General features: G+C 34.9%; 3 protein-coding genes and 1 pseudogene across 3 annotated transcripts; 2 read left to right on the top strand and 2 right to left on the bottom strand.

The window, feature by feature from the left end:
• Window positions 1-4,704: 4,704 nt before the first annotated feature.
• Window positions 4,705-6,610, top strand: LOC106331282 (UPF0496 protein At4g34320-like). The gene is made up of 2 exons (XM_013769604.1): window positions 4,705-5,231; window positions 5,788-6,610. The coding sequence occupies exons 1-2, from the start codon at window positions 4,775-4,777 to the stop codon at window positions 6,465-6,467; spliced, it is 1,137 nt and encodes a 378-aa protein (XP_013625058.1). The 5' UTR covers window positions 4,705-4,774; the 3' UTR covers window positions 6,468-6,610.
• Window positions 6,611-10,366: 3,756 nt separating this feature from the next.
• On the bottom strand, window positions 10,367-14,480 carry LOC106331102 (annotated as a pseudogene).
• Window positions 14,481-16,512: 2,032 nt separating this feature from the next.
• Window positions 16,513-18,989, bottom strand: LOC106331281 (4-hydroxy-3-methylbut-2-enyl diphosphate reductase, chloroplastic). The gene is made up of 10 exons (XM_013769603.1): window positions 18,664-18,989; window positions 18,223-18,419; window positions 17,944-18,123; window positions 17,740-17,871; window positions 17,583-17,657; window positions 17,390-17,495; window positions 17,227-17,321; window positions 16,968-17,153; window positions 16,804-16,890; window positions 16,513-16,724 (listed from the first exon to the last, which is right to left on the bottom strand). Exons 1-10 carry the CDS (start codon window positions 18,923-18,925, stop codon window positions 16,659-16,661), a joined length of 1,386 nt encoding a protein of 461 aa, XP_013625057.1. The 5' UTR covers window positions 18,926-18,989; the 3' UTR covers window positions 16,513-16,658.
• Window positions 18,990-24,372: 5,383 nt separating this feature from the next.
• On the top strand, window positions 24,373-26,289 carry LOC106331280 (vegetative incompatibility protein HET-E-1-like). Its single transcript, XM_013769602.1, has one exon. The coding sequence runs from the start codon at window positions 24,652-24,654 to the stop codon at window positions 26,119-26,121; it is 1,470 nt and encodes a 489-aa protein (XP_013625056.1). The 5' UTR covers window positions 24,373-24,651; the 3' UTR covers window positions 26,122-26,289.
• The last annotated feature ends 598 nt before the right edge of the window (window positions 26,290-26,887 follow it).

The raw sequence follows: 26,887 nt of genomic DNA, 5'->3' as shown, positions 1-26,887 counted from the left end.
GGGGGAGTGTTGACATGAAGCAGAATTAAGCAGCTAGACTTGAGAATTAAGCTGTCAGACTTGAGAATTAAGCTGCCAGACTTGAGAATTAAGCTGCCAGACTTGAGAATTAAGCTGCCAGACTTGAGAATTAAGCTGCCAGACTTGAGAATTAAGCTGCCAGACTTGAGAATTAAGCTGCCAGACTTGAGAATTAAGCTGCCAGACTTGAGAATTAAGCTGCCAGACTTGAGAATTAAGCTGCCAGACTTGAGAATTAAGCTGCCAGACTTGAGAATTAAGCTGCCAGACTTGAGAATTAAGCTGCCAGACTTGAGAATTAAGCTGCCAGACTTGAGAATTAAGCTGCCAGACTTGAGAATTAAGCTGCCAGACTTGAGAATTAAGCTGCCAGACTTGAGAATTAAGCTGCCAGACTTGAGAATTAAGCTGCCAGACTTGAGAATTAAGCTGCCAGACTTGAGAATTAAGCTGCCAGACTTGAGAATTAAGCTGCCAGACTTGAGAATTAAGCTGCCAGACTTGAGAATTAAGCTGCCAGACTTGAGAATTAAGCTGCCAGACTTGAGAATTAAGCTGCCAGACTTGAGAATTAAGCTGCCAGACTTATAAGGTTTTATAAAGCTTTTATAAGGTTTTATAAGGCTTTATAAAGGTTTTATAAGCTCGAGTTTATTGAAGAGAAGAAGAAGAGAGAAGAATATATTTTATTATATTGTGTACTGAGGTCACTTGTTTTTAAATACTTGTACCCAGATCCACAATTTGAATTTCAAGGGAATAGAGTTTCTCTCAGATCTACTTTCTCTCTCTCTCTCTGTTCTTCAATGTTCTTCATCTACATCTCTTTATCCTCACATTCTTTCAATCATTAGGGTTTAAGTTGCTTCTCCGCAAGACTCCTGAGACCTACTACTTCGCTAGTGAAGACCACAACGGCTGCAACCACAACATGAAGTTCTCTATCTCCTCTATTCCTAGCTCTTCTGCACACACTAAACCCTAAATCCACTTCACTACATGATTTCTTTACGTTAAACTTATACATTGTTTCGTTGTTAGATTCTGTTTATTTTCCCTTTTTTCCTTTTTTTCTTTTTTTCTTGTGCCTCAAGTCAACGATGGATTGGGTATTCCATGATTACAAATTGATTTATACCATCTATTTAAAAAAAAAAATCGTTAGGAATGTAAAAAGCCTAACGTTTCCAGAGGCCTATAAACCTTTTTGGGTAATATCTCACTCTTGCATGTTAAACAAATACAAAAAAAATCGAAAACAAGCGCTTAATTAGTATTTGCACAAATATATATATGAACTTATGATTGTAAACCTGTCCGTTTTGGATTTCATTTTTGGTCGAAGCTAAGTTGTTATATAGTTAGACGAAGATGAAACTATGTTTTAAGTTTTATTAAAAAATCTGAATCCGGATTGGTGGCCAATATTATTTATTTGGATGATTAGTTGGTACGTAGGATTCAATCGAAATACTCCGATTAAATAAAAAAACATTAATTTATGATCAAACAAATACAAATAACGAAGAAATAGCAATCTGTTTTGGAAAATGCACCGACCCAAGTTAGATTTTTACTCTTTCAGTATAAAGTATAAACATGGAAAATAATCACGTGACTTGTGGAAGCAAGGCAACGCGTTACAAGAGCACGTGACGTAGCGTATTGGTGGCTACTTTTCCTCGGACTATCTTACAGAGAATCTAGCAAGAGATCATCTAGTATCATAACAACAATACCCTCAGGTTTTTTCTGGTATTTTGTAACTTTTACGTAATAATGATTTTTTTTATGTGGGGTATTACCGACGTAATTTATGATTATTAGAAGTGTAATCACAAAATGTTATAAGAAAGGTTAACTTTCACATTGATCTTAGTTAAGTCATACATTTCTTTTAACAAAAAAAAAATATCTACACAGTTCTTTTCGTATCCACATTTCACAATGCATAATATGATAAAAGAAAGTTAGTGAACGTTTCAGTTAAATAAACTCAGAACTAATGATACAAAAGTAAAGGGTGTTTCGGTAAATGTTCGAGAGAGAGAGCGAGCTGTTTTAGATCACCCCCATTAGTAAACTTATGAAAGGTTTACACAGATTCCAAAAAAAAAATATTAAAATAATAAATAGTTATGAATTTGTCTCTCTCCACCTCTTTCCAGTGAACCGGGTTCACCACTGTAGCGCGGGCCCCACAGCACGTGGCGGTCCGCGATTGGTCCGATTAATTTTTTTTTTTTTTTAAAACAAAAATCAAACAGAAAAAAATATAATAAAAAAATACTTTGTGAACCTCTTTCATGGGGTTCACTAATGGCGGTGCTCTAATGACTTGACCCCTGTTCGTTTTACCAACGCGGCGGCAAGCGGTTGCGGCTCTGAATTATCACTACGGTTAGGGCGAGCACAGCACAGTTAAGACAAATCCGTTTTGTTTATTTCGACGCTGCGGCAAATAAAAGTCAGTAAGGAGAACGCTGAAAATATCAGCGACAGCGGCAACTCCGGTTTCCTTCCTCCCGATTATCAGCTTGCGACTGGCGGCGTCTTTAAAACTCTGAATTTTCTTCTTTTATAGGGTAATTGTTGGCCGCTGCCGCCACTAGGGGTGTCTTTAAACCGAACAGGGGTTTGTTCTCCAAGCTGGTAATGCTAGAGAGCTCGTCAAGTATAAAAGGGGGAGCTGGTGAGAAAACAACTTTGATGATTTTCAGAAGCTTTGGGCCGAAAGAGATAGAAGCGAGAGGCTCCAAATTAAGTTTCATTTCTGCTCAACACCACTGATTAATTAAGGTAATGTTTAGTTCATGTGTTAATATCTCTTTGAATCATTACATCATCAGTTCATATCATTTTTGTACTTCGTTCAAGCAAAGCCAATCATAATCTTATATGTTAAAAAGTGGAAGCTCGTTGGGGAAACTTACTCGATTGCTCTCGTCCATCATAATATCCTCTAGATTATATTTGCTAAGTGATTTTGCCACATGTCCTCTCTACAATTAATTTCACAAAAAAAATATGACATGGCTACTGAAATTGATGACATGGCTTACGAAAAAATATGATATGGATAATTTCATTTATTGTTGATTTATATTTTTGGCAAACTTATTAGAATATGGTAATAATTCATATATTACATTTAATATTGATATTTCTTTTTGGTAAACTTTTTTTAAATATGGTAATAGCTCATATATCATCTATAAAATAAATATATTCATATATAACATTTCAAATTTCGAAATGTTATTATTTTTGTATAATTATACAATTTGTATTATTAAAGCTTTCAAAAATTTCTGGAATTTTTTGAAAAATTAAATATCTAACCGTAAAATCATTAGTTTCTTATATATCTACAAATTTTATAAATATTGTTTAGGCTAAAATTTTGATAATTATACAATTTTTATTAGTTTTATGCAAATTGATTTAATATATATCAAATCTATATTAAATATTAGTAAGAGAATAGTAAAATATATAATATTTAATAAATTTATTTTTAAATATACATTAGATTTAAAAAATTTCTTACTGCACATGGTGCAGGAAAACACCTAGTTGTATATAATTTTGTTTTGTGAAAATTTATAACCCGGTTTTCGAGATCGGTCTTGAGACATCCAAATGAAACATCTGGTTTGATCTCCCAAATTTTTAGTGCTTTATATACATGAATAATTCGGCTCTCAAACTATACATATATATATATATCATTTTTACCAAAAATAGTATATATATATCATCCAACTTTTATACCGTAAATGTTTTATGTACCTTAAATCTCACGGCCAGTACTGTTGAATTCTAAACTACATGCAATTAGTGTACATGATAAATGATAGGCTGATATATCATCCAATTTTTGTGTGTTATGCATGTTTTCTCGATCTTAAGGTTTTCCGGATAATATATCAGCCTATCATTTATCATGTACAGTTATCAAGAAATTTATCTACCAAATGCAACATAACTAAACACAAAGAAGTGATAATTATAAATATGAATGGAAACTAAGGTCATTTTTATACAAAAAGCAGTAGATTTTCGTGATTCAAAAAACACCGTATAAGGTTATAGTGTATATAGAAGCTGATAGTTTCTTCATACAAGTGTTTTTTTTTATCTTGTGTTTGGCTTAATATTCTTCATTTTTAACTATGCCATCGTCATGATATTCTAGTATTCTTTTGATCATAGTCCAGAAACGAAGTAAAAAGGGACTATATATAGTACATTTAACTAATTTGAACAAACTACTACATTATTTGTTTGGTATGCTTTTGTAGATGACATTATGACAATCAACGTCTGGTAATACACAAGCCATGATTTACACGTGGTAGATATAGAAATTGCGTAGGTCATAACATTACATTCAAACGCAAACGAATGATGTTTTTTTTTTTCATTTTTGTTTTTTTTTTAACACTTATGTTTTGTTTCGATTAACTAGAATACGTAGTAAATTGAACACGCACATAAAACAAAAAAGTAGCATATATATAAATGAGTTTATAAGATTTGTGTGTGCAAAAAGTCGGCTAAAACGTTTGCTTGCCGCGTTACACAATGCCCTAATTCTCATCATCATCATGCGTGCAAGCTATATTCCATTTCCTTAACGATTCTCATTCTTACTCTCTTTTATTTTAGTCTATAATTCTTCAATCTTTATAAGCATTTCTGTGTTAAAGAACAGCATTATTCATATTTTCAGATTATTCCTAAGAGGAAAATGGGAAACCAAACAAGCAAAAAGTCACAAGAGACATCGTCTAAGACCACAACGACAAACATGCACTACACAACGGAGCTGAGATCATACGAGGCTGCATGTAAAGCAGACACGGAGCTGCAATCTTTCGACACATGTTTACAGGCACGGACAAGTCACGTGATAAGCACGCTAGCTACGGGTGTTGAGGTTCGAGCGCTCTCGTTTGATTCCCTCAAAGAAGTGACCGAGTGCTTGCTAGAGATGAATCAAGAAGTGGTGAAAGTGATATTGGACTGTAAGAAAGATATATGGAAGAATCAAGAAATTTTTGAGCTCGTTGAAGATTACTTTGAGAATAGCTTGAAGACACTTGATTTCTGCGCTGCTTTGGAGAAAGGGTTGAGAAAAGCTCGTGATAGTCAGCTTTTGATCCTTGTTGCTCTTCAGCAGTTTGAAGATGAGAGCCTCGTTGAAGGTAATACTAAGTTCACCCTTTAAGATTATTATTTATTAAGTGCTAGTATAACGATTAGTAATAGCCTTCAGATTTATATCTGAACCGAAACGGAATTTTTGGTTAAGAGCCAGTTATGAGTTCAGTTCATCAAACTTTAAAAAAATAAAAACAATCACTTCGGAATATGATTAATTTTGGTATTGCAACAAAAAATAATCAAATTCCAGACCGAACTAACAATAAAAACCCGAACCAACCAAAACAAACAAAACAAAACCGGAAAAACAAATCTAACCAAATTTAACCGATTTTCCAAGTTTTAAGAAAATTAAACAAAAACCAAACCAAACCAATAAACCAATTAAATTCGATATATTTTGTAAGAACAGAAATATTCAAGAATGAAGTTATTTTCGTTTTTCTGCTTGAGATTTTTGACGAACCTAAACTAACCAGAACCAAATTAACCGAATAAAACTGAAGGCCTAATAAGTAGTAAAGATATCATCCTGTCTCAGAGTTAACTTATGACTTTAATATTCATTATTATTTCGTTGGTTGTGTTGATTCGCAGGTTGTAATGGATACGAGAAGACACTTGACGAGCTGAAGAATTTCAAAGACGCAGAATCACCTTTCAGCAAAGACTTCTTCAAGATGTTCCAGTCTGTGTACAAACACCAGATGCTGATGCTTGAGAAGCTACAGCTTCGCAAGAACAAGCTTGACAAGAAACTCAAGTGCATCCACACATGGAGAAAACTCTGCAACATCATCTTCGTGGCTACATTCGCCACTGTACTCATCTGCTCTGTTGTGGCTGCAGCCATGGCAGCTCCTCCCGTGGCTGCCGCTCTTGCTGCAGCTACAGCCGTGCCGGTGGGCTCAATGGGGAAATGGATCGATTCGCTGTGGAAGAACTATGAGAATGCACTTAAAGGACAGCGAGAGGTGATCAGTTCGATGCAGGCAGGGACATATGTGGCGGTTAAGGACTTGGATAATATCCGGGTTTTGATCGAACAGTTGGAGATTGACATCAGGGGGATGGTGACGTGTGCTGCATTCGCAGTGGAACATGAAGCAGTCAAGCTTGGGATTGATGAGATAAAGAAGAAGCTTGAGGTGTTTAAGAAGAATGTAGAGGAATTGGGGGTTCAAGCTGATTTGTGTAGCAGAGATATAAGAAGGGCAAGGACTGTGGTTCTGCAGAGGATCATCAAGCATCCCAACAATGTTAGTAGCAGCACCTGAAACCACACGAGCAACTCAGCTTCGTGCTATGAAATGTTTGAAGACTCTGTAAAGAATAGTACAGATTCTTTCTAAAGTTATGTTTAATAACTCAAACTGTTTATGATGACTGTTGCTCTATATATTATTTGATGATTGAAAACAATGGGAGACAAGACTTTTCACATTTGGACTATTAGTACGTAATGTTTCTTCAAGGCCTCTAATATTTGCTTATCTCAGAGTGGGTTAACACACTAAAACGAAGATCATAAGTACACATTAGATCTGAAAATCAGGGCCTTTAACTTAGTGATAAGATTCAGTTTTATAATCTCCTCCTAAAAGAGACTTGATGATACAACTTTCTCCCATACGGAGTTCACTCTCACATACGGAGTTCACTCATTTCATCCATAACTCCCCACACAAGACTCCCTGAGGAGATTTTAAAGACAAGTTTCCTACGCAAACTCAACAAAGCTCTCTGCCTCGCTTGCTCAACCTTATCTCCCTTACAACCTAAGCCTTGACTCAGTAAGGTATTATTAGCATGAGCTTTCTGCTATTTATTATCCGATCAACAATTTTTAGAAAAGCATTTAGAAGAACATTTACAAGGTGCTAATATTCCGTAAATGCTCTTCGTTCAATGCTTTCAAATGAAATTTTTGGTAGAGCATTTGCATATAAAATATACTAGGTGATAACCCGCGTCCTGCGCGGAGCGGGGAGATTATTAAAGTATTATAACTTTTAATATGTAGACATAATAAAAGTTAAATGCATAGTAAAAAAAATATGTGTAAGAAAGTACGGATTATAGCTAGGAATTTTAGTATGTCAATATAAATTTATATACGATGGCCATTAAAATTAAATTGTATATTTGTTTGCATGCAGGTAAATTATAAATATAATATTAAATGAAACATAAGCAATAGTCTAATAAAATATAAAAGGAACCATGTATAAAAAACAAAAGAAAATTAAAAATAGAGACAAAATAACTGTTGTCAATAATGCCTTCAAAAGTCTTCGTTTGCAATCCTATTATGAGCAATAGCAAAGAGATCATCTAGAGAATTTAAAAATATTATTTAACAAAATATGTGAATGCATGTATTACCTCAATCTTAAAGCATCAATTTCTGGAACACCAATGGGGTCGAAGACAATTTTGGAAATCCCATCAATGTTAATAACCCTCTTAAGTCGGCCTTATTATGAAATATGAAAAATATTAGCAAAATATACATATAATATCAGCTCCTATTAATCTATTGTATATACAATAAATATAATAGTTTATCTTGTCCCCAATTAATTTGCCAACACTGTAAAACACATAATACTATGTCTGCATCTATAGAATTTCATAAATCATTGAAAACATGAGTAAGTGCACCATAAGCGACACACTTAATGGCGACGTTACTGTAAAACAAAAAAAGAAGGGTTCAAACCATGATACTATACAAATGTATATCTTTCTTTTTACAGATGTTGAATACTTACAGGATGTGTAGTACAAAAAAAACGGATTTTGTGGTCGATGATACCATTATTTCCGTTCGTAGGTTCCATCATATATTCTTCAAGAAATCCTACTCCTATCACTTGACCATAAATATCTAATGGATAGGCAAAAAGATTTACACATATTTAGATACTGCCTATTATCAATATGAACACATTCATCGATTATTTCGCTGCTCTCAATTTTCATTTAATTATATAGAAGAGAAAACATACCAATAGGAAACTTAGGATGATGTAAGCCGCGGTAGAGATCATCCCAGTTTGGAAAACAATAAAAGCTGGAATGTTTTATAGGATCGATCTTCAAAATGACAGAGGAGTTAGTGAGGTTAATATTGTATCGGTTCCTTGTCAATCGAACACGCTCTGCTATGACATGGGATAGCTCGAAATCTTTAATTTCATAGGAGTGACCTTCCTCCAATGGCATATCAGCTGAAGCCTCCAAATCTCTAACCAAAGTGGCTTGAATTGTATTTCCCTATGTGAAACACGTTGAAATGTATTAGTATCTTTCTAAACGAAACGTAAAATATAACTGTAATGAGATGAAAATGACCACAGCTTACCTTCTCGTCTCCAATAATCAGAATGGTTTTTTGGAACCCTTATCCGACAACAGTCGGCCCCTTGCAGATGACCTTAACACGAACTGGAAGCAAAGGTTTGTCAAGACTCAGCTCTGAAACTAATCTATGAGTACCCATGGCAATAGAAATTTAAGAAAATGAGATAACGTTTAACACAAACGATGTCATGAATAAGAAAGTGTAGTATATATATTGTTAAGAATTACTATACAATAAGGAAATACAATGAATAGTTGTAGGTATTAATTGAGACGTGCATCACGCGGGATTGATACATTTTATTTCCATAAATTGTATATCGTGATTGTTAAAATCACCACGTAAATGATCGGTAATATATGGTAAATAAATATTGTAAATATAGAAAGTGTATTTATACACATTTGAAAGATATTTTCCTTAACAGATAAGGGCAATAAATCGATATATTCAATACTTCTAACCAAAAGTGGTAATAGGAAATAGCAGTAACTGTGAATCCTAGTGACATTAATACTATTCATTAAAATACATTATATGAATCAATGATATGATATGAAACGAAATCATATTAACCATAACTCGTCTTCGGTGACCTATTAAGAACATTCATTTTCTTCCTAATAGACTGGCTATAGTTTTACACTCGATACAAAAGGTTTCTAATAAATCTGTTTACTTAAATCAAGTAGTAAATAAATACATTCTCTATGGTTGACAATCAATATAAGATATACCGGTTTTAAAGCTAGCTATAAGATATACTGGTTTTAAAGAATATTCAAGGTCGGTTCCAAATAAAATGGTAGAACTTTCCAAGTAATGAATAGGAATTTCCAGAAAATCGTGTCTTTGCTTTAAAAAATTTAAAATTAGCAAAATGATGTTTCGCATGTTGAGCAGTCTTTCTGTAGACATTGTTTCATTTGTAGACTTGGTTTCTTTACAGAATATGTAAAGATGTTAAACCGAAATTCGTTCTCATCAGCTCTCTTATCTGCTGCTTGGGGATTGTATGGATTGAGATCTTGATGCTATACCCTGCGAAAACATGATAGTAGATAGTTAATGGCCGAAACTTCAAATTTATAAGTTATATAGATTGCTAATTAAAACAAGAGAATGCCAACGCGCAATCTATACTATTAAAGCAGGATCCTATTGTCATAATTACCTTAGGGGCATGTTTCCTTCACTAACATTGCATGTTTCATTAAGGGCAATTAAGTAATATTAATAACAAATCTATATTGGGTCATTATTTTTGGATCCAGCCCAAATCAAATCTCTCTTGGGCCATTTGGGCCTATTAAAAAATCAGATTCAATTCTCACCTTTTTTTTTCCTTTGGACCATTGAGTCCAAGTTCAAATAATTTTTTTTCAACTATTCTTAATTATTATTTTTTCTTTTCTTAATATAATTTAAGCATTCATAAAAATAATTGATTTTTTTTATTGAAAAGTATAAATCTTTATTAAAAGTATATAATTTTTTAATTAAAATATTAACCCCATAATAAAATTAATTTATCAGAGTTATACCAACTTAATTCATTAAAAAAATAAAGTTTAATTTTTTTAACATAAATAGTCATTTAAAATGAAATACGATAAATAAAGATAAAATTTTTAAGTCTTTTATAAAATAAAACACAAATATATGAAAATGTGACATTTACTAAATATTTGTCAATTGAAAAAAAACAAAAATAAACCCGCGCTTTGAAAGCGCGGGTCAAAATCTAGTTGCTAATTAAAACAAGATATTATTTATAAGTTATATAGATTGCTAATTAAAACAATTATGTTATGAAAAAACCATGTCTGTTTCAATGGCCGAAATGGTGCACATAACAATACACTTCTCCACCTACAGAAATGTGAAAGTATAATTTAAAATCCTTTCAAATTATAACATGTGCTAATTAAATTACATTCGTGTTCCTTATTAATAGTACCTGACGACATTCAATCATCTCAGCGATGGTTTTCCTTGGAGTATGAATGAAAAAAATCATCTTTCACAAAGACACCAGAAACCACAGTTAATGACTTTGATTCAACAATAGCCAATTGAAGTTCATCAGCTGGTAACCCAGAATAATAAGTTACATCAAATACAAGCAATTCCAAACCTTAATCGGCGGATTTCCCATATTGTAAAACCATATTACAACCACGTCAAGAAAAACTTACATTGCCCTAAATGCTTCGACCTTCGCCATGTTGGGATTGAGCTGGACATCAGAGACATTGTAAGCGTTTGAAACGGAACGATCCTCTACAAAAGAAAATTTCAAATAAGCTTCTCTTGTACAATTACAAATAAAATTAATCATGTGAATCGTAGGGTAGTGTTAACCTGTCTGTAGACAACATTTAATTTACCTTTCCAAACTTTAATCTTGCCGAATCTCAAGACCAAGATCACACGACCCTCACCACGTAACTGTATAGCGTTCGTGACATCAGAAGCAAAGTTTCCCCACAAGACCATCGGAAGACGGACATCCCTACGACGACATGTATTTGAAGATTGATGTTATATAATATTTGTTGAAAAATAATTTATAAAAATAAATTTAAACATGAACACGAATTTATAAAAATAAGGGTGCCGTACGCAAGATCACGTAGCTCAAGTGAAATCTTCTGGGTTTCTTTTCCGTTCACGGAAATCATCTCAACATGGCTAACTTCTACAACATGTCCGATTACATCTGTATCACATATCGTTTTCAATAATAATAAGGAACACGTATTTTAATGATTCACACCTAGACACCAAGTTAAAGTTACGAATGTTGACAACAGAGAATATTATTGAACTGGACTCACCAATTAGAAAGTCGGGGTTGAGACTACCATAGAACTTCCTGGAAGTTCAAGGGTGTAAATCCATTTAAACCTACAGGCAAAGCCTTGCAACTTCTCACACGCGTTGTGGCCAACAAACTGATCTTGTAAAGATGGTTTGTCGTCCGGTATGAGCCAACCGAATGATTCAGAGAGAAATTAGTGAAAGTCAAAGTTTTCCCCTGCTCAAGCTGGTGGTCGAACTGGTTAACCAATTCTTTCTTCACACTCGCATGGATCTTATCTCCCTATACATATAAAAAAACGTAGCATGAAAGACATAATTTCATATTCGTCAAAGAATAACTAAATATAATTATTTGATTCAAATAAGATTGATTCAAACTTACATTAGAATCAATGAGAACCATTTCAATGGTCAGTCCTTCAGCAGCAGAGTATTGCTTCCACAGCCTCACAATGCTCACTTTCACTCTCCACATGGTCTTAAAGGGTTTCAAGTCGGCAACAGAGTTAAAACCTGCCACTAGTTTTTTTGTGTTTGCTTGTATCGGTTGCTAATGGAGTTTAGAGAAGGAGACAATGGTGAGGAGATGGATACGAACAGCTCTACTACTTATATCAACACAGAGCCTAGGTTTTTACTCTTTACGCCAAATTCAATCGAAGAAACCAATATTAATGCTCCTCCTTTAATACCGTATATACCACTTACCTAATTTTTTTTATTGCGTGATGCGTTTTCGTGAAATAGGTATTATAAGATCCGTGAAGGTCAAGCCAAAAATATATCAGAAATATTCTCCTATCGATTAAGGTAAGTATTTCGATTCTTTAAATTTTGTTTCCTTTTATACGTTAACAATATTATTGTGTTTCCTTAATATTTTGACCAATTAAGCGTAGGTTATAATTTGGAATATCGAGTTTGCATCGAGTATATTGAAATTCAATTGTGTTTCCTTTTTATTTTGACCAAATAACCAAAATATATCTGATATCCGTAACGTATAATTTTTTTTTTCAACGTTGACAAAAATGTTGCCTTTTACAAAAGAGTTAATATTGCATTATAATTAACGTTGACAAAAATGTTCATAAAACGTTCGATTATAATACGTGTTCCTAAAATAAGCATAAAATTGTTCATAAAATTATTCCCGTTTCTTTAGTTGCATTATAAAGAAATTTGATATTAGTTTAAAAATGTTCATAAAATGTTGCATAAAAATGTTCATAAAATGTTGACTCGGTTTCAAAAAGGTTCATAAAACGTTGCATTATAATACGATTTGATATTAGTTTAAAAATGTTCATAAAATGTTGCATAAAAATGTTCATAAAATGTTGACTCGGTTTCAAAAAGGTTCATAAAACGTTGCATTATAATACGATTTGATATTAGTTTAAAAATGTTCATAAAATGTTGCATAAAAATGTTCATAAAATGTTGACTCGGTTTCAAAAAGGTTCATAAAACGTTGCATTATAATACGATTTGATATTAGTTTAAAAATGTTCATAAAATGTTGCATTATAATTAACGTAAACAAAAATGTTCATAAAATGATTTGATAGATGTCGAACTTATTTTGTTGCCTTTTACAAAAGAGTTAATATTCCGCCTGTCATAAATTCCCATTTTTTTTTCCAAATCGGATTATAATCATATAGTATAATGTATATGACCAATGACATTTGGTTGTAATTATTCTAGTTCACAAAGGTTTTTTTAAAAAGTTAGTGAGAGTGCATGAGGTGATGACACATAGGAAATGATATTCATGTAATAAACACATGAGACCAAGGTTTATTTCTATGAATGTTTCTCCTTTAATAAGAAAGGGATATATATATATTTTTTAAATAAATATAATTATTTTATTTATTTAATAATATCAAAAATTGTGTTTATATCCACAAATAAATTTATATTTTTTAAAAATAAAATTTGCAATTAAAATATATTAAACTTTTTAATATAATAATATTTTACATTTAAAATATAATTAAATTTATATAATTATATATGATTCATTATTTTTAATAACAAAAACAGAGAATTATATATAATTTATTTATTTATAAACAATATAGATATATTTGTATTTATAATATATAAATATTATTTTATATATTAATTTTTATGATAATTTAATATATGAATCATTTACTGTTCTATCAATCAACTTATTAAATATATAAATGAGAGCATACAATTTTTGCATCATACTGTTTTTATAACATATTTCTACTGTTTTATCATCACTTTTACCAATCAAGGCTCTAGTCTCCTTTGGATCCAAATAGGTGTTTCCAAGTGGAGTTTCACCGATTTTACCAAAACTAGGAGCAATTAGCAATGCACAAGTTCCCATCTACACTAAATCACATGATAAAACTCGAGTCTTTTTCAATCAAATCTCTTATGAACTTCATTAGATCAACAATATAAAAGGGGTTTAAAAGCAAATGAAACTATTTCAGGGCAGAAATATATTAAGTTTCAACTAAAGTTAAACAAAACACGATGATCTTTTTTTTTTTTTTTTTTTTTGTCGTCTACCCATCTAAGCTAGATCAAGTGGAGAACAGACGAGCCGATTCTCCGAGGAGCATCTCCATCTGTCCGGATCTGATCTATATGGGAGAAAATATAGCCTTTGGTCCTTGCATCCTTTGCTAACACGTCAGCCCGACCATTCCGACTCCGAGGAATACAAAATACGATGATCTATCTGGTTCGAATCAGCAATAAACTACATTTCTAACCTTCTACTGCCATAAAAGTTTTGAAATCTTGTTCTTACCAGAGGAAGAAACCGGGCAGGGACAACAGGAGTGGTGTGCTCAAAGAACCGATCCAAGTTTGACCCATCGTTCTGAACCTAGACCCGGCCCAACCTAGAAGATTTAGATGAGCCGACGGATACTTCAGACCCGCCCGAAACAACCCGATTCTTTCTCTTCCCCTGACTTTTACTGGTACGAGGCTGCGACATTGCTGTAGGCTCCTTATCCTTATCCATCAACATCTCCTCTTCTTCACCATCCAGTCGTTGCTTCTCCCTCAGTTGTTCCTGCAATTGTGCCTCTTGCTGCATACTCCGCATAGGCGGCGGGTTGTAAAATTGACTCTCACCGCGGATCGCTGTACGTGCGATCGAAACTCCTCCAGAACTCCACAACTCTTCGATCAGTTTGATTCATCTTAACTTCTGGATGTAACTTTGGGATTTGGAAGCTGCTACTGCATAAACTCTCCCTTCCTTAACAAACTCTCATTCTCGCTCATTTTTCTCTTTTGAAAGAGCTAATACTAGAGAGAAATGAAATTCATTGATGATGCTATGGAGGTGGGGAGGTGGAGTTTGCTGCTTCTCCGAAGCTTATCCGGTGGTGGATACGTCCTATAAATTGTTAATTATAGAAAATATTATTAACAATTTTGTTGGACAATATCGTACTAATCAGATAATATAGAGTTGGACATGGGCTTAATAAATCCCAACAATTGGTATCAGAGCGGTTGACGAAAAATCTGCAAGAAGACCAAAATACCCTTCGAGTAGGAACGGGACCCATCGAGTTAGGATTGGGAGGTGTGTGTGGCAGAGATCAAGTTAAAAGATCCTTGAAGTCAGTTGTGGGACATGAGATGAATGTGATCCTTAGTTTGAAGGGGAAAATGTGATATAACAAACTAAGTCCCACATTGGAGAATTAGACAAAGAGAGTCTAATATATAAAGAGCTGTCCAACTCTAATAGTACGAGGCCTTTTGGGAAGAAAACCAAAAGTAAATCCATGCGGGCTTGCCTCTAAGGCCCAAAGTGGACAATATCGTACTAATCAGATAATAGAGAGTTAGGACATGGGTTTAACAAATTTATCATCGGTTTGTACTAATTTTTCGAAATGAAAAATGCGAACTCAGTCTTCATGATTTGTATTCATATGTTCAGAAGAAGCTCAAAATTTTGTATATAAAATACTTAAATAATAATATTTCACTTCAAACCAATAGAATCTAGAGCTAGAGACGTGAAAGTATTACTACATGAGAAGATAAGCAAACCCATTTTAAGCTCGCATATATCTCCCTCAAACTACGTTTAAGTCATAGCCATGTAATTTTCCATATAATTAGCCAGATTATAAGGACATCAACAACTAAGTTTTTGTTAAGCTTCATGAGTCTATCCATGGTTGTAGTGTACATGTTATATGGATGTCACAAGACTCATATGTCGTAATAATAATGGAATGGTAAAACATTATTGCTCAAAGTTAAGAGCAATCAATTAGGTCTAGAGGCTGATGGATACTTGCATCAATAGTTGTAAGATATCTTTTAAAAACCCCATGTGTAGTCCTTTGTTAATTAAGATTGAAGCTATTAATGATCGTGTTGTTGTGCTCCATTCTAACAGAAGTGTATTCCGGAGATCTTTCTAAGTTGATAAAAACCATATAAAATCTTAGATGTATACATGGAGGTTAGGTAACCCATTTCTTGTTATGAGAAGAACATGTTTCACAATAGAGTTTGTATGTACAATAAGAGCAGTCTAAGAAAGTTGTGGAATCTGATTACTAAGGCCTTAGGAGAGTTAGCTTAAGGAACTGTGATATGATTTCAATTCATCAGAGAACTACACGATATGATAGATTTGATTAAGGAGATAGGTCTTAACTCTCGACAATTCCCAAACCAATATCATAGACCAGCCCAACAAACCCACACAAGATCTGTTGCTTAAAACTGGCAAAACTACACTTTACGGCATTACCTCTAGTTGAGCTACAAAAGAATTTCACCAGACTTAAAGAGAACACATAACCAACCTGTCTCAAGAGAAACAGCCACACTGTTTTCTTATTATGGTAGATCCAGGAAAACAAATGGAAAGTTACATCGTGAACAAGACAAACACATGTCAACTTGAGAAATTTTACTTGCTTGGGTTTGATGATAACAGGAAAGATCTTCTGGTAGAGATACCAAAAGAAAATGGTTTTTATACATTCTCTTCTTCCGGAGTCTTCTTGACGGTTATGAACTAGGCTACAGAGACAGTAGTGAATCACTTATTTTACAGCTGATTGAGGTCCATATTAGTCTGTTTTCATCCGTAATAAAAATTATATATTTTTCTCTCTTTCTTCCAATTTATTTTAAAATTTAAATGTTTTGACATCATCATATAAACTACATTTTACTTTAGCACACACACTTTTGAGTCTTGACATGAAGTAACTGTTTGCATACAACAAGCACATCAAGCCAGCTGCAACAACTCTTCACGTTTAATATCAAACACCTTCACCAAAACATCTTCCACGACCTACAAAATTCACAACAACATTTCACGCATGTCGTGCTGAAACAAAACCAACTGAAAATGAATATATACATATTTTTACCTTATCTGGAGTTGATGCACCTGATGTCACACCAATGGTTATTGGCCCTTTTGGAAGAAAGTTCTCCTTCTCCACCAGCTCTCCGTACTGTCAATGTAAACAAAGAAAGATCTTTGAAAGCTATTCAAGAAAGAATGAGTAGACTTTTATGGCACTTGACTTACGTGGAGCTTATAGGCTATTTTGTTCCCAGGTCCTATCCGTTGTTCACTGTCGATCCAGTAAGATGGGATTCCACGGACCTCTGAGATCTCCTGAAGGTGAGAAGTGTTGCTTGAGTTCCACCCACCTACCACTAGCATGAGGTCAATCTTCTCTTCCACTAGCTCATAGATTGCATCTTGCCTCTCCTGAAAAGAGGAATATATTGATGAATAAACACTTCCTTGAGGAACTAACTCTAAAGATTGTTGGGAGATGTACTTGAGTAGCGTCGCATATGGTGTTGAAGCTGATGAAATGTCCATTTACGTTTTCCACTCCATACTTGCGCATCATTGTCCTCTCGATTAATTTTCCTGCAAGTTTTTTTAAGCGCATGAGAAGATATAGTCTGCAAGGATATAAAGCAGTGTAGTAGACTAACCAATCTCCTCTGTTTCTCCCTTGAGCATCGTAGTTTGGTTTGCAATACCCACTTTGATAAGGTCATTGTCAGGGTCAAAACCCTTTGAAACAGCATACTTGAATTTCTACAAACGCCACCAAAGGTTAAACATCAGTACAAAAGTACATCAATCAAGAAGCAGAAAAAAAAGTGGAAGGATGCTCTCTGTTACCTCCATGAATTCCTCTTTTGTGGAGCTAGATCCATCGAGTTCACCACCAAGAATGTAATCGCAAACGTAATTCGCCTGTGCTCAGTAATAATAAGGTACATATCAGCAAAAGTCTACGCATATACAGAATTTTTTTTAACAGTATAAAAGTTTGTACCTCTTTCATGTTCTTTACAATGATGTACTTCCCTGCAAAAGATGCAGTTGCAATGGTCTCCTCATGGTTATATTTACCGTGAATGATCGATGTGTATTCCCCCTTCTTGTGCTTCTCAACCATGTTCCACACCTTCAGAGCCACAGATGTCAAAATGGAACATGAAGTTTGAGATTAATATGCTGCCGACAAGAAGAAATGTACCTTTGTCACCCAGGGACAAGTGGTGTCGACGATTTGAACCTTCTTATCATTGAGAACATACATCTCATCAACGCCAGCTCCAAAAGCAGGAAGGATCACCACATCATCTTTATCCACTACATCAAACTGCTTCTTCGAATCCTCAACAGGGATAATCTTAACATCCATTTCTTCTAACCTCTGCCCATAAGAAAAACCATCAAAAGGTTCACACTTTAAGTAAATACGCAAGTCATCAATGTTCAATGCAAATCAAGTGGCCACACAAAGCAGTATCACCTTATTGACGGTAGGGTTATGAATGATCTCGTTAGTAATCCAAAGCTTCTCCTCAGGAAACTGCCTTCTTGCTTCATAAGCAATCTGAACAGCACGCTCAACACCCCAGCAAAAGCCATAAGCTTTAGCTAGCTTCACGGTAACATCTCCCCAAGAATACGTATACCCATTTGCTTTCAGCGTCTCCAACACATCACCTGAGAGTGTCATATACAATAACAAGATGCGACTTCTTATACTTTGTTAGGTCTACCAAATTCAATTATTGACACAAACCCAACATTATCTATGGTCTTCATCACGTGAGGAACCAAAGAACAATCCATTTTTCAATTGAAAAACCAAAACTTTCGATTTAACTTACCAAAAACAGAGCAAAGAGTGGAACTTTCAAAAAACAGAGCATCCAACAAAACCCGAGGAAATTGAGCGGGAACTCACTGGTGTACTCGCGATTCATGAGCTTGAGAGTCTCCTCCTTGTGCCCAAACCCTTTGCGATTGTAGTTATCGCTTCTCGTCAAGTTCTTGCGGAACGTCTTGGCGTCGAAGTCGGAGTCCATCACCACCGATGGCGAAGGAGCGTCGTCGTTTCCAGACGAGCAACGGAGTGATGAAGGTTTCCGGCGGCGGAGGGATCCGGATCCGGGGGCCAAAGTATCCGGGCGGATGCATAATCGGCAGAACTGAAACGCGACAGCCATTGGGGAGAGAGAGGCAACGATGAATGAAGCTGACTGTAACTTGTTAATGGATGGTCCACGATTTATCTCTACCCTCTTCATATAAAAATATATAAAAATTGACCAAAAATAAAGTAAAATACGTGTAAAATGCAACCAACCACGTGGACTTGTATTTTCAAGTCTTATTATTTTTTTTAAAATAAAAGGTCGAATTTTTGGGGATTTGATTTTCATTTTGGAAAGAGAGCCTAACACTCTTTTGATGTTTGTTCCTGATCAGATTACCCACGCCACAAAATCACTGATGAAAGTGAAGTCGCAAATTTGTAATTAAACACTCTTACAAATGTGTGAATGTAATTTTGGATTCTAGATTGTTTGACAATTTGTCATCTTCTTACCTACACACTTTCATGGATAACGAAATTATTAACATTTCTTTTAATTAATAAAACATCATTTCGAGATTCTCTTCAATAAAACATCATTTATGTTGTCCTTGTCCACTTAGTATTGATTTGCTTATAAAATTCGTTTTTGAGTATTTCCGTAGGCATGGATGTAACCAAAGTTAGACTATGCTTTCGTTTCTTTCTTCTGATTCTAGAAAACAAACACTGAACGCTAATATCATAGTTTATATTATTAAATGATAACTTCATTAATCTTTTTCTGCTGCTTTCTATTCGCTGGTTAAAGCGAAAGTCCATTGGGTCTTTACATTTGATGATATTTTCAGAAAATAAAAGTGGCGCAAACTGACATGCTAGACTGCTTTGATGTGGTTATTGAGAAATGGATCATGTTATGAACCTAAAACTGAGCTAAATTTCCTTTCCATCCACTGTTTAGGACTCAAGTTTTGCAAATGAGTGTGTACTTATTTGAATCCGAACTAGAGAAACCTCATGATTTTGCTAAGGATTTACTGTTTGTGGATGCTGGTTAAGAAAACGTTAGCAAAGTCATGGCAACTCTTGATGGAGTTCACCGGGTTTTGAATCCAGATGGGGTTTTCATTTCCATTGCATTTGGCCAGGTATTATAAGCGAATATATGATATATCATATTCTTGCATTTACTCAATTATTAGCTCTAAAACACCCCTTTTTCTTTATCATGCAGCCACATTTCAGGCGTCCTTTGTTTATGGATCCCAAGTTAACTTGCTCCTTGGAGATAACACTTTTGGCGATGGATTCCATTATTTTTTCCATACAAAGGTAAGTACTCAAAGTATCACAAAGCCTCGTTCTAGTTGAACTGAATCTCTGACGAGAAAGGGTTTTGTATGCTATTAGTATCATGATCAAAATTAGTCATTATATAGATTTGAGATTTTTTAAAACTGATTAGATTTGAGTCTTTTACATATAGAGGCTGTAGTTGATTAATATTTAATCATTCACAACGTTTGAAACTGAGCCTAAACATAGTGGTCGTAGTTTCATAGATATGATTTTGATTAACTTCTCACAAAACAAACTTGTGATATTCTCAGAGTAAAAGTTGTCTTCCATACTTTCAACTAAGAATCCAACAATTTTTATTTTTATTTTTTCAGGAAGACTTAATGATGACAAAGTAGAAAATAAGATATATAATGATCATCAATAAACATGTATCAAGATGAACTTGAAGGTGAAGAATTAATACATCTTTCAAACAAACATAGATGATGTGCAGTGTTCTATCTAATCTTGATTTGTAATTTTAGTTGTCGAATCAATCTTTTTAGACTAAGTTGAGGATGAAATCAAAGAGATGAGGTGAACCACACTTCTACTCCGTGACCTACAGTTTACAATCCAGTAGATTACAGATGTGAGAATCAACAAATAAACTAAACCGTGTTAGCTATTCGGGGACTATATGAACATTTGGACGAGACAAATTGTAAATCGGAGTATTCACAATCAAGTTGGTCTCTTCTTCTTCTCTCTTATTAAGTTAGTTGGTATAAAATGGCATTATTGAGTATTGGAAGTATTGGAATTGAACGTATCTTTCCATTGAGTAGCTATATGCTTATATATGTACATAGGTTGATACAAGTATGGTAAAACAATATTATAGGACTAATTACATGATACGTAGCCGTTAGTGAACGATTGTGATTTGGTACTTTCCATACTCTTACACACCCCCTCAAGACGGACGGCCGTTGGAGTGTCCGATCTTCACACATAGAGAATCAAATCGTGTTCTTGGTAATGGTTTGGTGAGTGCATCAGCTAGTTGATCAGCTGAGTTCACATGCGACACACGCAGCTCACCACTTTGCACAAATTGTCGTACGAAATGATAATCAAGCGCTAGGTGCTTCATCCTTGAGTGAAATACTGGATTGGCTGCCAAGTATGTAGCTCCTATGTTATCACAGTAGATAACTGGCTTGGTTGGAGACGTAGCATGAAGTTCGGACAGTAGAGACTAAAGCCAGCAGACTTCAGCTGTTGTTGCTGCAAGTGATTGATACTCTGCCTCGGTGGAGGATCGTGATACGCCGGTTTGCTTCTTTGAGGACCATGCTATTAGGTGTTGACCCATATACACAATGTAGGCTCCAGTAGAGATGTAATCGTCCTTGTTACCGGCCCAATCAGCGTCAGTAAAAGCATGTAAGTGTGGAGTGTTGTTGGCGGAGAGGAAGATTCCTCGTGTCATGGTGCCTGAGAGATAACGCAGAACACATTTCACGGCCTGCCAATGTTCGGTGGTCGGCTTGTGCATGAACTGAGACAGCTTGTTGACAGGGAATGAGATATCTGGCCAGGTTAGGGATAAATATTGGAGGCTACATCCATCTTATATGTTACTAAGAATCCATTCCAATATCCGATGTGGGACATTTTATCCCTAATACACCTCCTCGAGATGATGGCTCTTTGAGCGTCAATCTCAGAATGTTCGGGCAAGGATCGATGGACCGACTTTGGGCTGGATCGATAATAGATCGGATTGGATTGCATGGATCGGGCTCTGATATCATATTGAGTATTGGAATTGAACGTATCTTTCCATTGAGTAGCTATATGCTTATATATGTACATAGGTTGATACAAGTATGGTAAGACAATAATATAGGACTAATTACATGATACGTAGCCGTTAGTGAACGATTGTGATTTGGTACTTTCCAATACTCTTACAGGCATTTCTAGAATATTGTTGTGAACTCATTTTCTATAATTTTATTTGTAATCATAGATATTAAACAATGAAAGTAAAAATAGTTTTAAATGTGTATTTTGATCAAATAATTAACATTTGGACGAGACAAATTGTAAATTGGGGTATTCACAATCAAGTGGTCTCTTCTTCTTCTCTTTTATTAAGTTAGTTGGCATAAATTGACATTTCTATAATATTGTTTGTGAACATTTTTCTATATTTTTATTTGTAATCATAGATATTAAAGAATGAAAGTAAAAACAGTATTAAAATGAGTATTTTGATCAAATAATTAAAAGAAAATTGTAACCAACTTTTTTTCTCTATTTCTTAGAGCGAGGTGAATTATTATTTTCCAAATTTTTTGTTGCAAATATTATTATTTTCTAAGTATTTAAAAATATGTTGCTTTGCTGATTAGGAAAAAGTTAAACTATATACTTATTCTCATTTGAACGGTCACACTCTAACCACCGGATCCGACACTTTTTAGTTTCAATAGAACCTTTTTAGAAAGTCTGGTTTCAGAAACTCATTGATTGTCATCCTCGGTTCGACGTTGATCGGCGAAGATATTGATGAAAATAATCGAAGAAGCTTAAAAATCTGGAAAGAAAGAGAAGTTGAGAGTTGCCCGGTTGGTCCAGGCCAGGGATCGATTCTCTTCTATTGCGAAATTATTAGTTCCACATGTGGCCACGCGGATATGGGTCTACGGCCCATTTGAATACCTGAGAGAGTATCCATCAGTGGGTTGCACCTCCCACCCGGGGGTTAGGTCTGTGTCTTTAATAGACCCGGATTTAACCATTTTTTCGTCAAAAAAAAAAAGAAAGAGACGTTGATATTTGAAGATAAAAATTCAATTTCTATTTTCAAAATAAAAAATATCTACAATTATAATAAAACTGAAATCTAATATATAATTTAACATATAAATTAAAAATAATCTAACTAAATTAAAAAATAATGCGCATGGTTTGTAAACATTACTCAGAAATCTTAACATCTACAGACATAATAAAACTAAAATGACACCTTTAATTCTTAATTTAAATATTACAAATGAATAGAAAATCTGTTTTTACGATCCCACTAGATATATCAAATTTGGATTAACACTGATCATTATTAATGTATAATAACCGATATCTATGTAATTAGATGCTCTGAATGAATAAAGACTGCTACTTTATTAAAGGATTAGCTTGTCGATTAGAAGATGTGCATATGATATGTATATGCACACTAGCTTTCTGTACGGTACAATCCAAAGAGAAACTATTGAATTCCGCTAGAGTTTGCGATTGTACAATAGTTTTTACTACATAAATATTTAATCAGCATGAGATTTATATGTTGAATGCATAATGATACTAGTACGGTTTCAACTTGGAAAACCATTACCCACAAAAATGATGCTAAGATGCAACTTTGTGGCAAGAACAGAATAGTGAGTTTCTATGTAAAAGCCAATCGAATGGAGATTAGCAAAAATAGTTAACATTCTCAACTAACCAATAGTGGAAACATGCCTAAAATTATCTGCCTAATCTTGTCAAGTGGTGTATAGTCCTTCCATATCAATATTTGTTTAGACAAATTATATGGATATATCAAGTGTTGTGGCCTTGTGGGACAAGGACAACAAATGCTTGAAAACATGGTACATTCGTTTAATATCTTAAAAAGGTATTTTAAGTAGTAAGCTATATATGTGAAATGAACTATGGAGGAGATTTAAGTTTCTTTCGGCTTGCGTGCCTAATATTCCAATGTATTTAGAACCTCACATGCATTTTACAAACAATGTTCAAATTCAACGTAATAGAGTATATGTAAAACCCAACACACTATATCTTATAGATTTTTGTTGATCAAATGATAAAATATTCTAGATACAATATATATGTTTGAACATTTAGATATCTTCTTAAAAACAACTCGACAAATGGTATTATTATCTTATAATAATATAGAATAATTGCAAAGTAACACGTTCTCTCCTTTTCTTGAACAAAAAAAATATAATAGTTCCATAAGCTTAAAGATACTTCGAAAACCATAGAAGCTTCCTCCAATAACAACCACGTGTGAAGCACCCTGCCAGGACATGATTAATGCAAGGTCCGAGGTTTCTTAGCAATATAAGAGACGTCTATTAACTTTTAACTAAAAAAACTAATAGAACTCGTATCTTGTATATTTTATTATAACCAGTCTTGATATTTCGTTATATAAGTGTGCATTAATAAGATCAATTCTCGCAAATCCATAAACAACTCCTCAAGAGTCGTTGACAAAACAAAAAAAAAAAACTCCTCAAACAGTCAAAATATGCTCTAGACCATCCATTTCCCCGTTAAAAACTCCATATAAATCTCTATCCCTCCTTGCCAACCAAAATCTTGAAGCACATCCTTCTCATCTTTCTTATTCATAGCCATCACAGCTCCAACAAACAAAAACTCACTAAACAAAAAAAACTAACAAGAGTTTTTCATTATTCTATAACTTTCTTGTTTTAAAATCAAGAATTTGACTTCTGTGACAAATATTTGAACAAAGAGATGAGGAACGAAACGGGTGGTACCATGGTCGTCGATCTCCAAACCGATTCATTCAACAACAATCACAATCGCCACGACCTTGGCGATAATGGTCACAAACCGAGGTCTAAATTTGGTGATATATTGAAAGCTGACCACGACGGAATATTCTCTCCTGAAGATCCCATCATTGTCAACACCAACTTAACTCACCCCCGGTTTAGCAACGTCTCAGCCTCGACCATGAGCAGTATTGGTCCGGCCAGCGGAGAAGGTTCTCCTTGCGTAATGTCTCCTTGGGCTCGTATGTCGACCCCTTGGCCCGCAGATTTTAATGAAGACAATGCCCTCGAGACCAACGGTCTCATTGGCTCTATTGTACGTGAAGAAGGGCATATATACTCGCTAGCCGCTTCTGGTGACCTTCTCTATACCGGCTCGGACTCCAAGAACATTAGGGTTTGGAAGAATTTGAAGGATTACACCGGGTTTAAAGCAAGCAGTGGTCTCATTAAGGCTATTGTGATATCTGTAGACCGGATCTTTACCGGCCACCAGGACGGTAAGATCCGGGTCTGGAAGGTTTCCAAGAAAAAACCGGGAAAGTACAAAAGGGTTGGAACATTGCCGACGCTTAAATCGATGGTCAAGAGCTCCATAAACCCTAAGCATTTCAATAGAAACTCCGTGAAAAAGAAGCATAAGGACGCAGTTTCGAGTCTTAGCATGGACGTGGAGCTCGGTTTGTTGTACTCGAGTTCTTGGGATAGGACGATCAAAGTGTGGAGAGTCTCAGATTCGAAGTGTTTGGAATCGATACAAGCGCATGATGACGCGATAAACTCGGTGATGTATGGCTTTGATGACTTGGTGTTCACGGGATCTGCGGATGGTACGGTTAAAGTGTGGAAACGTGAGATGCAAGTTAAAGGAACTAGGCACATTTTGGTTCAAGTTTTGCTCAAGCAAGAACACGCGGTAACCGCATTGGCCGTAATATCGAAGTCTTCAATGGTATATTCCGGTTCTTCGGACGGGGTGGTGAACTATTGGGAGCGTTCCACGCGTGTATTCGTCGGCGGAGTACTCAAAGGGCATAAGTCCGCCGTGCTATGTCTCACTGTAGCGGGGAACATGTTATTGAGTGGTTCAGCCGACAAGAACATATGTGTCTGGAGGAGGGAGCCGTCTGATGGATCTCATCACTGTCTGACTGTTTTGACGGGTCACATGGGACCAGTCAAGTGTCTAGCTGTGGAGGAGGAACAAGCTTGCCGCGGTAAAGAAGCAGAAGTCTGTATGGTCAATGAAGGTGACCGGAAGTGGATTATATACAGCGGAAGTTTGGACAAATCTGTTAAAGTGTGGCGCGTGACAGAGAGGATGGCGACTTGGAGGGAGATGGACGAGCCAGCAGCATCTTCTGGCTGGGAGAGCTCTTCGTCTATGCGTGAAGGGAGTGGCGCGTGGAGTATAGGAGATTTGGAATAATAAAATGACAAGGAGTGGGTCGGAGCATAGTTTGGCTATTCACGTAAATGTCACGTTGTTGATCTGTCACGATGACCGTCTTCGAATAAAAATACTCGAATTATTGTTTTTAATTCTAAGACCATATCACGAAGGGGTTTGTGGCAAGTCAGCTGGTGAGTGAGTCAATGTCGGGTTGATGGTTTTCACGTAATGAATTTTGCTTCTTTCTTTTGTTTCTAAAAGAAAAAATGTTTGGAAAATCAAATTGTATTATTATTTCAACTTACAAGAAAAAAGACTGAATCAATCACGTTTGTGTTTCTTTTTGTGTTCTTTGTCGTGGTTTCAACGTTATGATTTGGAAATTAGATGAGTCGTTTAGTCTTCGCTAGAATCGCGCTAGAATTAGTCTTTTCTAAATTATATTCAGGAATATATGATCTCTATAGTTTGTTTAGTTTTTGTTCATGGCAACCAGATCTTGATAAGAGGTTTGTAAGAGAATATCTTTATTGTTTGTTGTGCTTCTTCTTTTCATTTAGAGATCAAAACATAAAATATCACCAACTAAGTTCAATGTATCATTTGTTCCAGACATGCATGTATGCGTGTTTCGTGATGATTGAACCAAAAGGAGCCCTATAATCCGTGAATGAAATGGTAATAAATTTGAACGTGTTTGAATTTGTTGTGTAGAATAGGGTTTACATACCCCTTGATAAACCATGAAATTAAAATTTAACTGTCAAATTTCGTTTCTGTTCAACTTAATTTGTAACCCATA

The sequence above is a fragment of the Brassica oleracea genome, chromosome C3 (assembly GCF_000695525.1).
Source record: "Brassica oleracea var. oleracea cultivar TO1000 chromosome C3, BOL, whole genome shotgun sequence".
In the NCBI taxonomy this organism is placed as follows: domain Eukaryota; kingdom Viridiplantae; phylum Streptophyta; class Magnoliopsida; order Brassicales; family Brassicaceae; genus Brassica; species Brassica oleracea.
This window is presented reverse-complemented; position numbering and strand designations above follow the sequence as displayed.

Coding starts and splice junctions, on each gene's coding strand:
- LOC106331282 (XM_013769604.1), top strand. CDS start 4,775: ATGGGAAACCAAACAAGCAAAAAGTCACAAGAGACATCGTCTAAGACC. Junction 5,232..5,787: donor AGATGAGAGCCTCGTTGAAG/GTAATACTAAGT, acceptor GTTGATTCGCAG/GTTGTAATGGATACGAGAAG.
- LOC106331281 (XM_013769603.1), bottom strand. CDS start 18,925: ATGGCTGTCGCGTTTCAGTTCTGCCGATTATGCATCCGCCCGGATACT. Junction 18,124..18,222: donor ATAACCCTACCGTCAATAAG/GTGATACTGCTT, acceptor TCTTATGGGCAG/AGGTTAGAAGAAATGGATGT. Junction 17,872..17,943: donor CTTGTCCCTGGGTGACAAAG/GTACATTTCTTC, acceptor GTGGCTCTGAAG/GTGTGGAACATGGTTGAGAA.
- LOC106331280 (XM_013769602.1), top strand. CDS start 24,652: ATGAGGAACGAAACGGGTGGTACCATGGTCGTCGATCTCCAAACCGAT.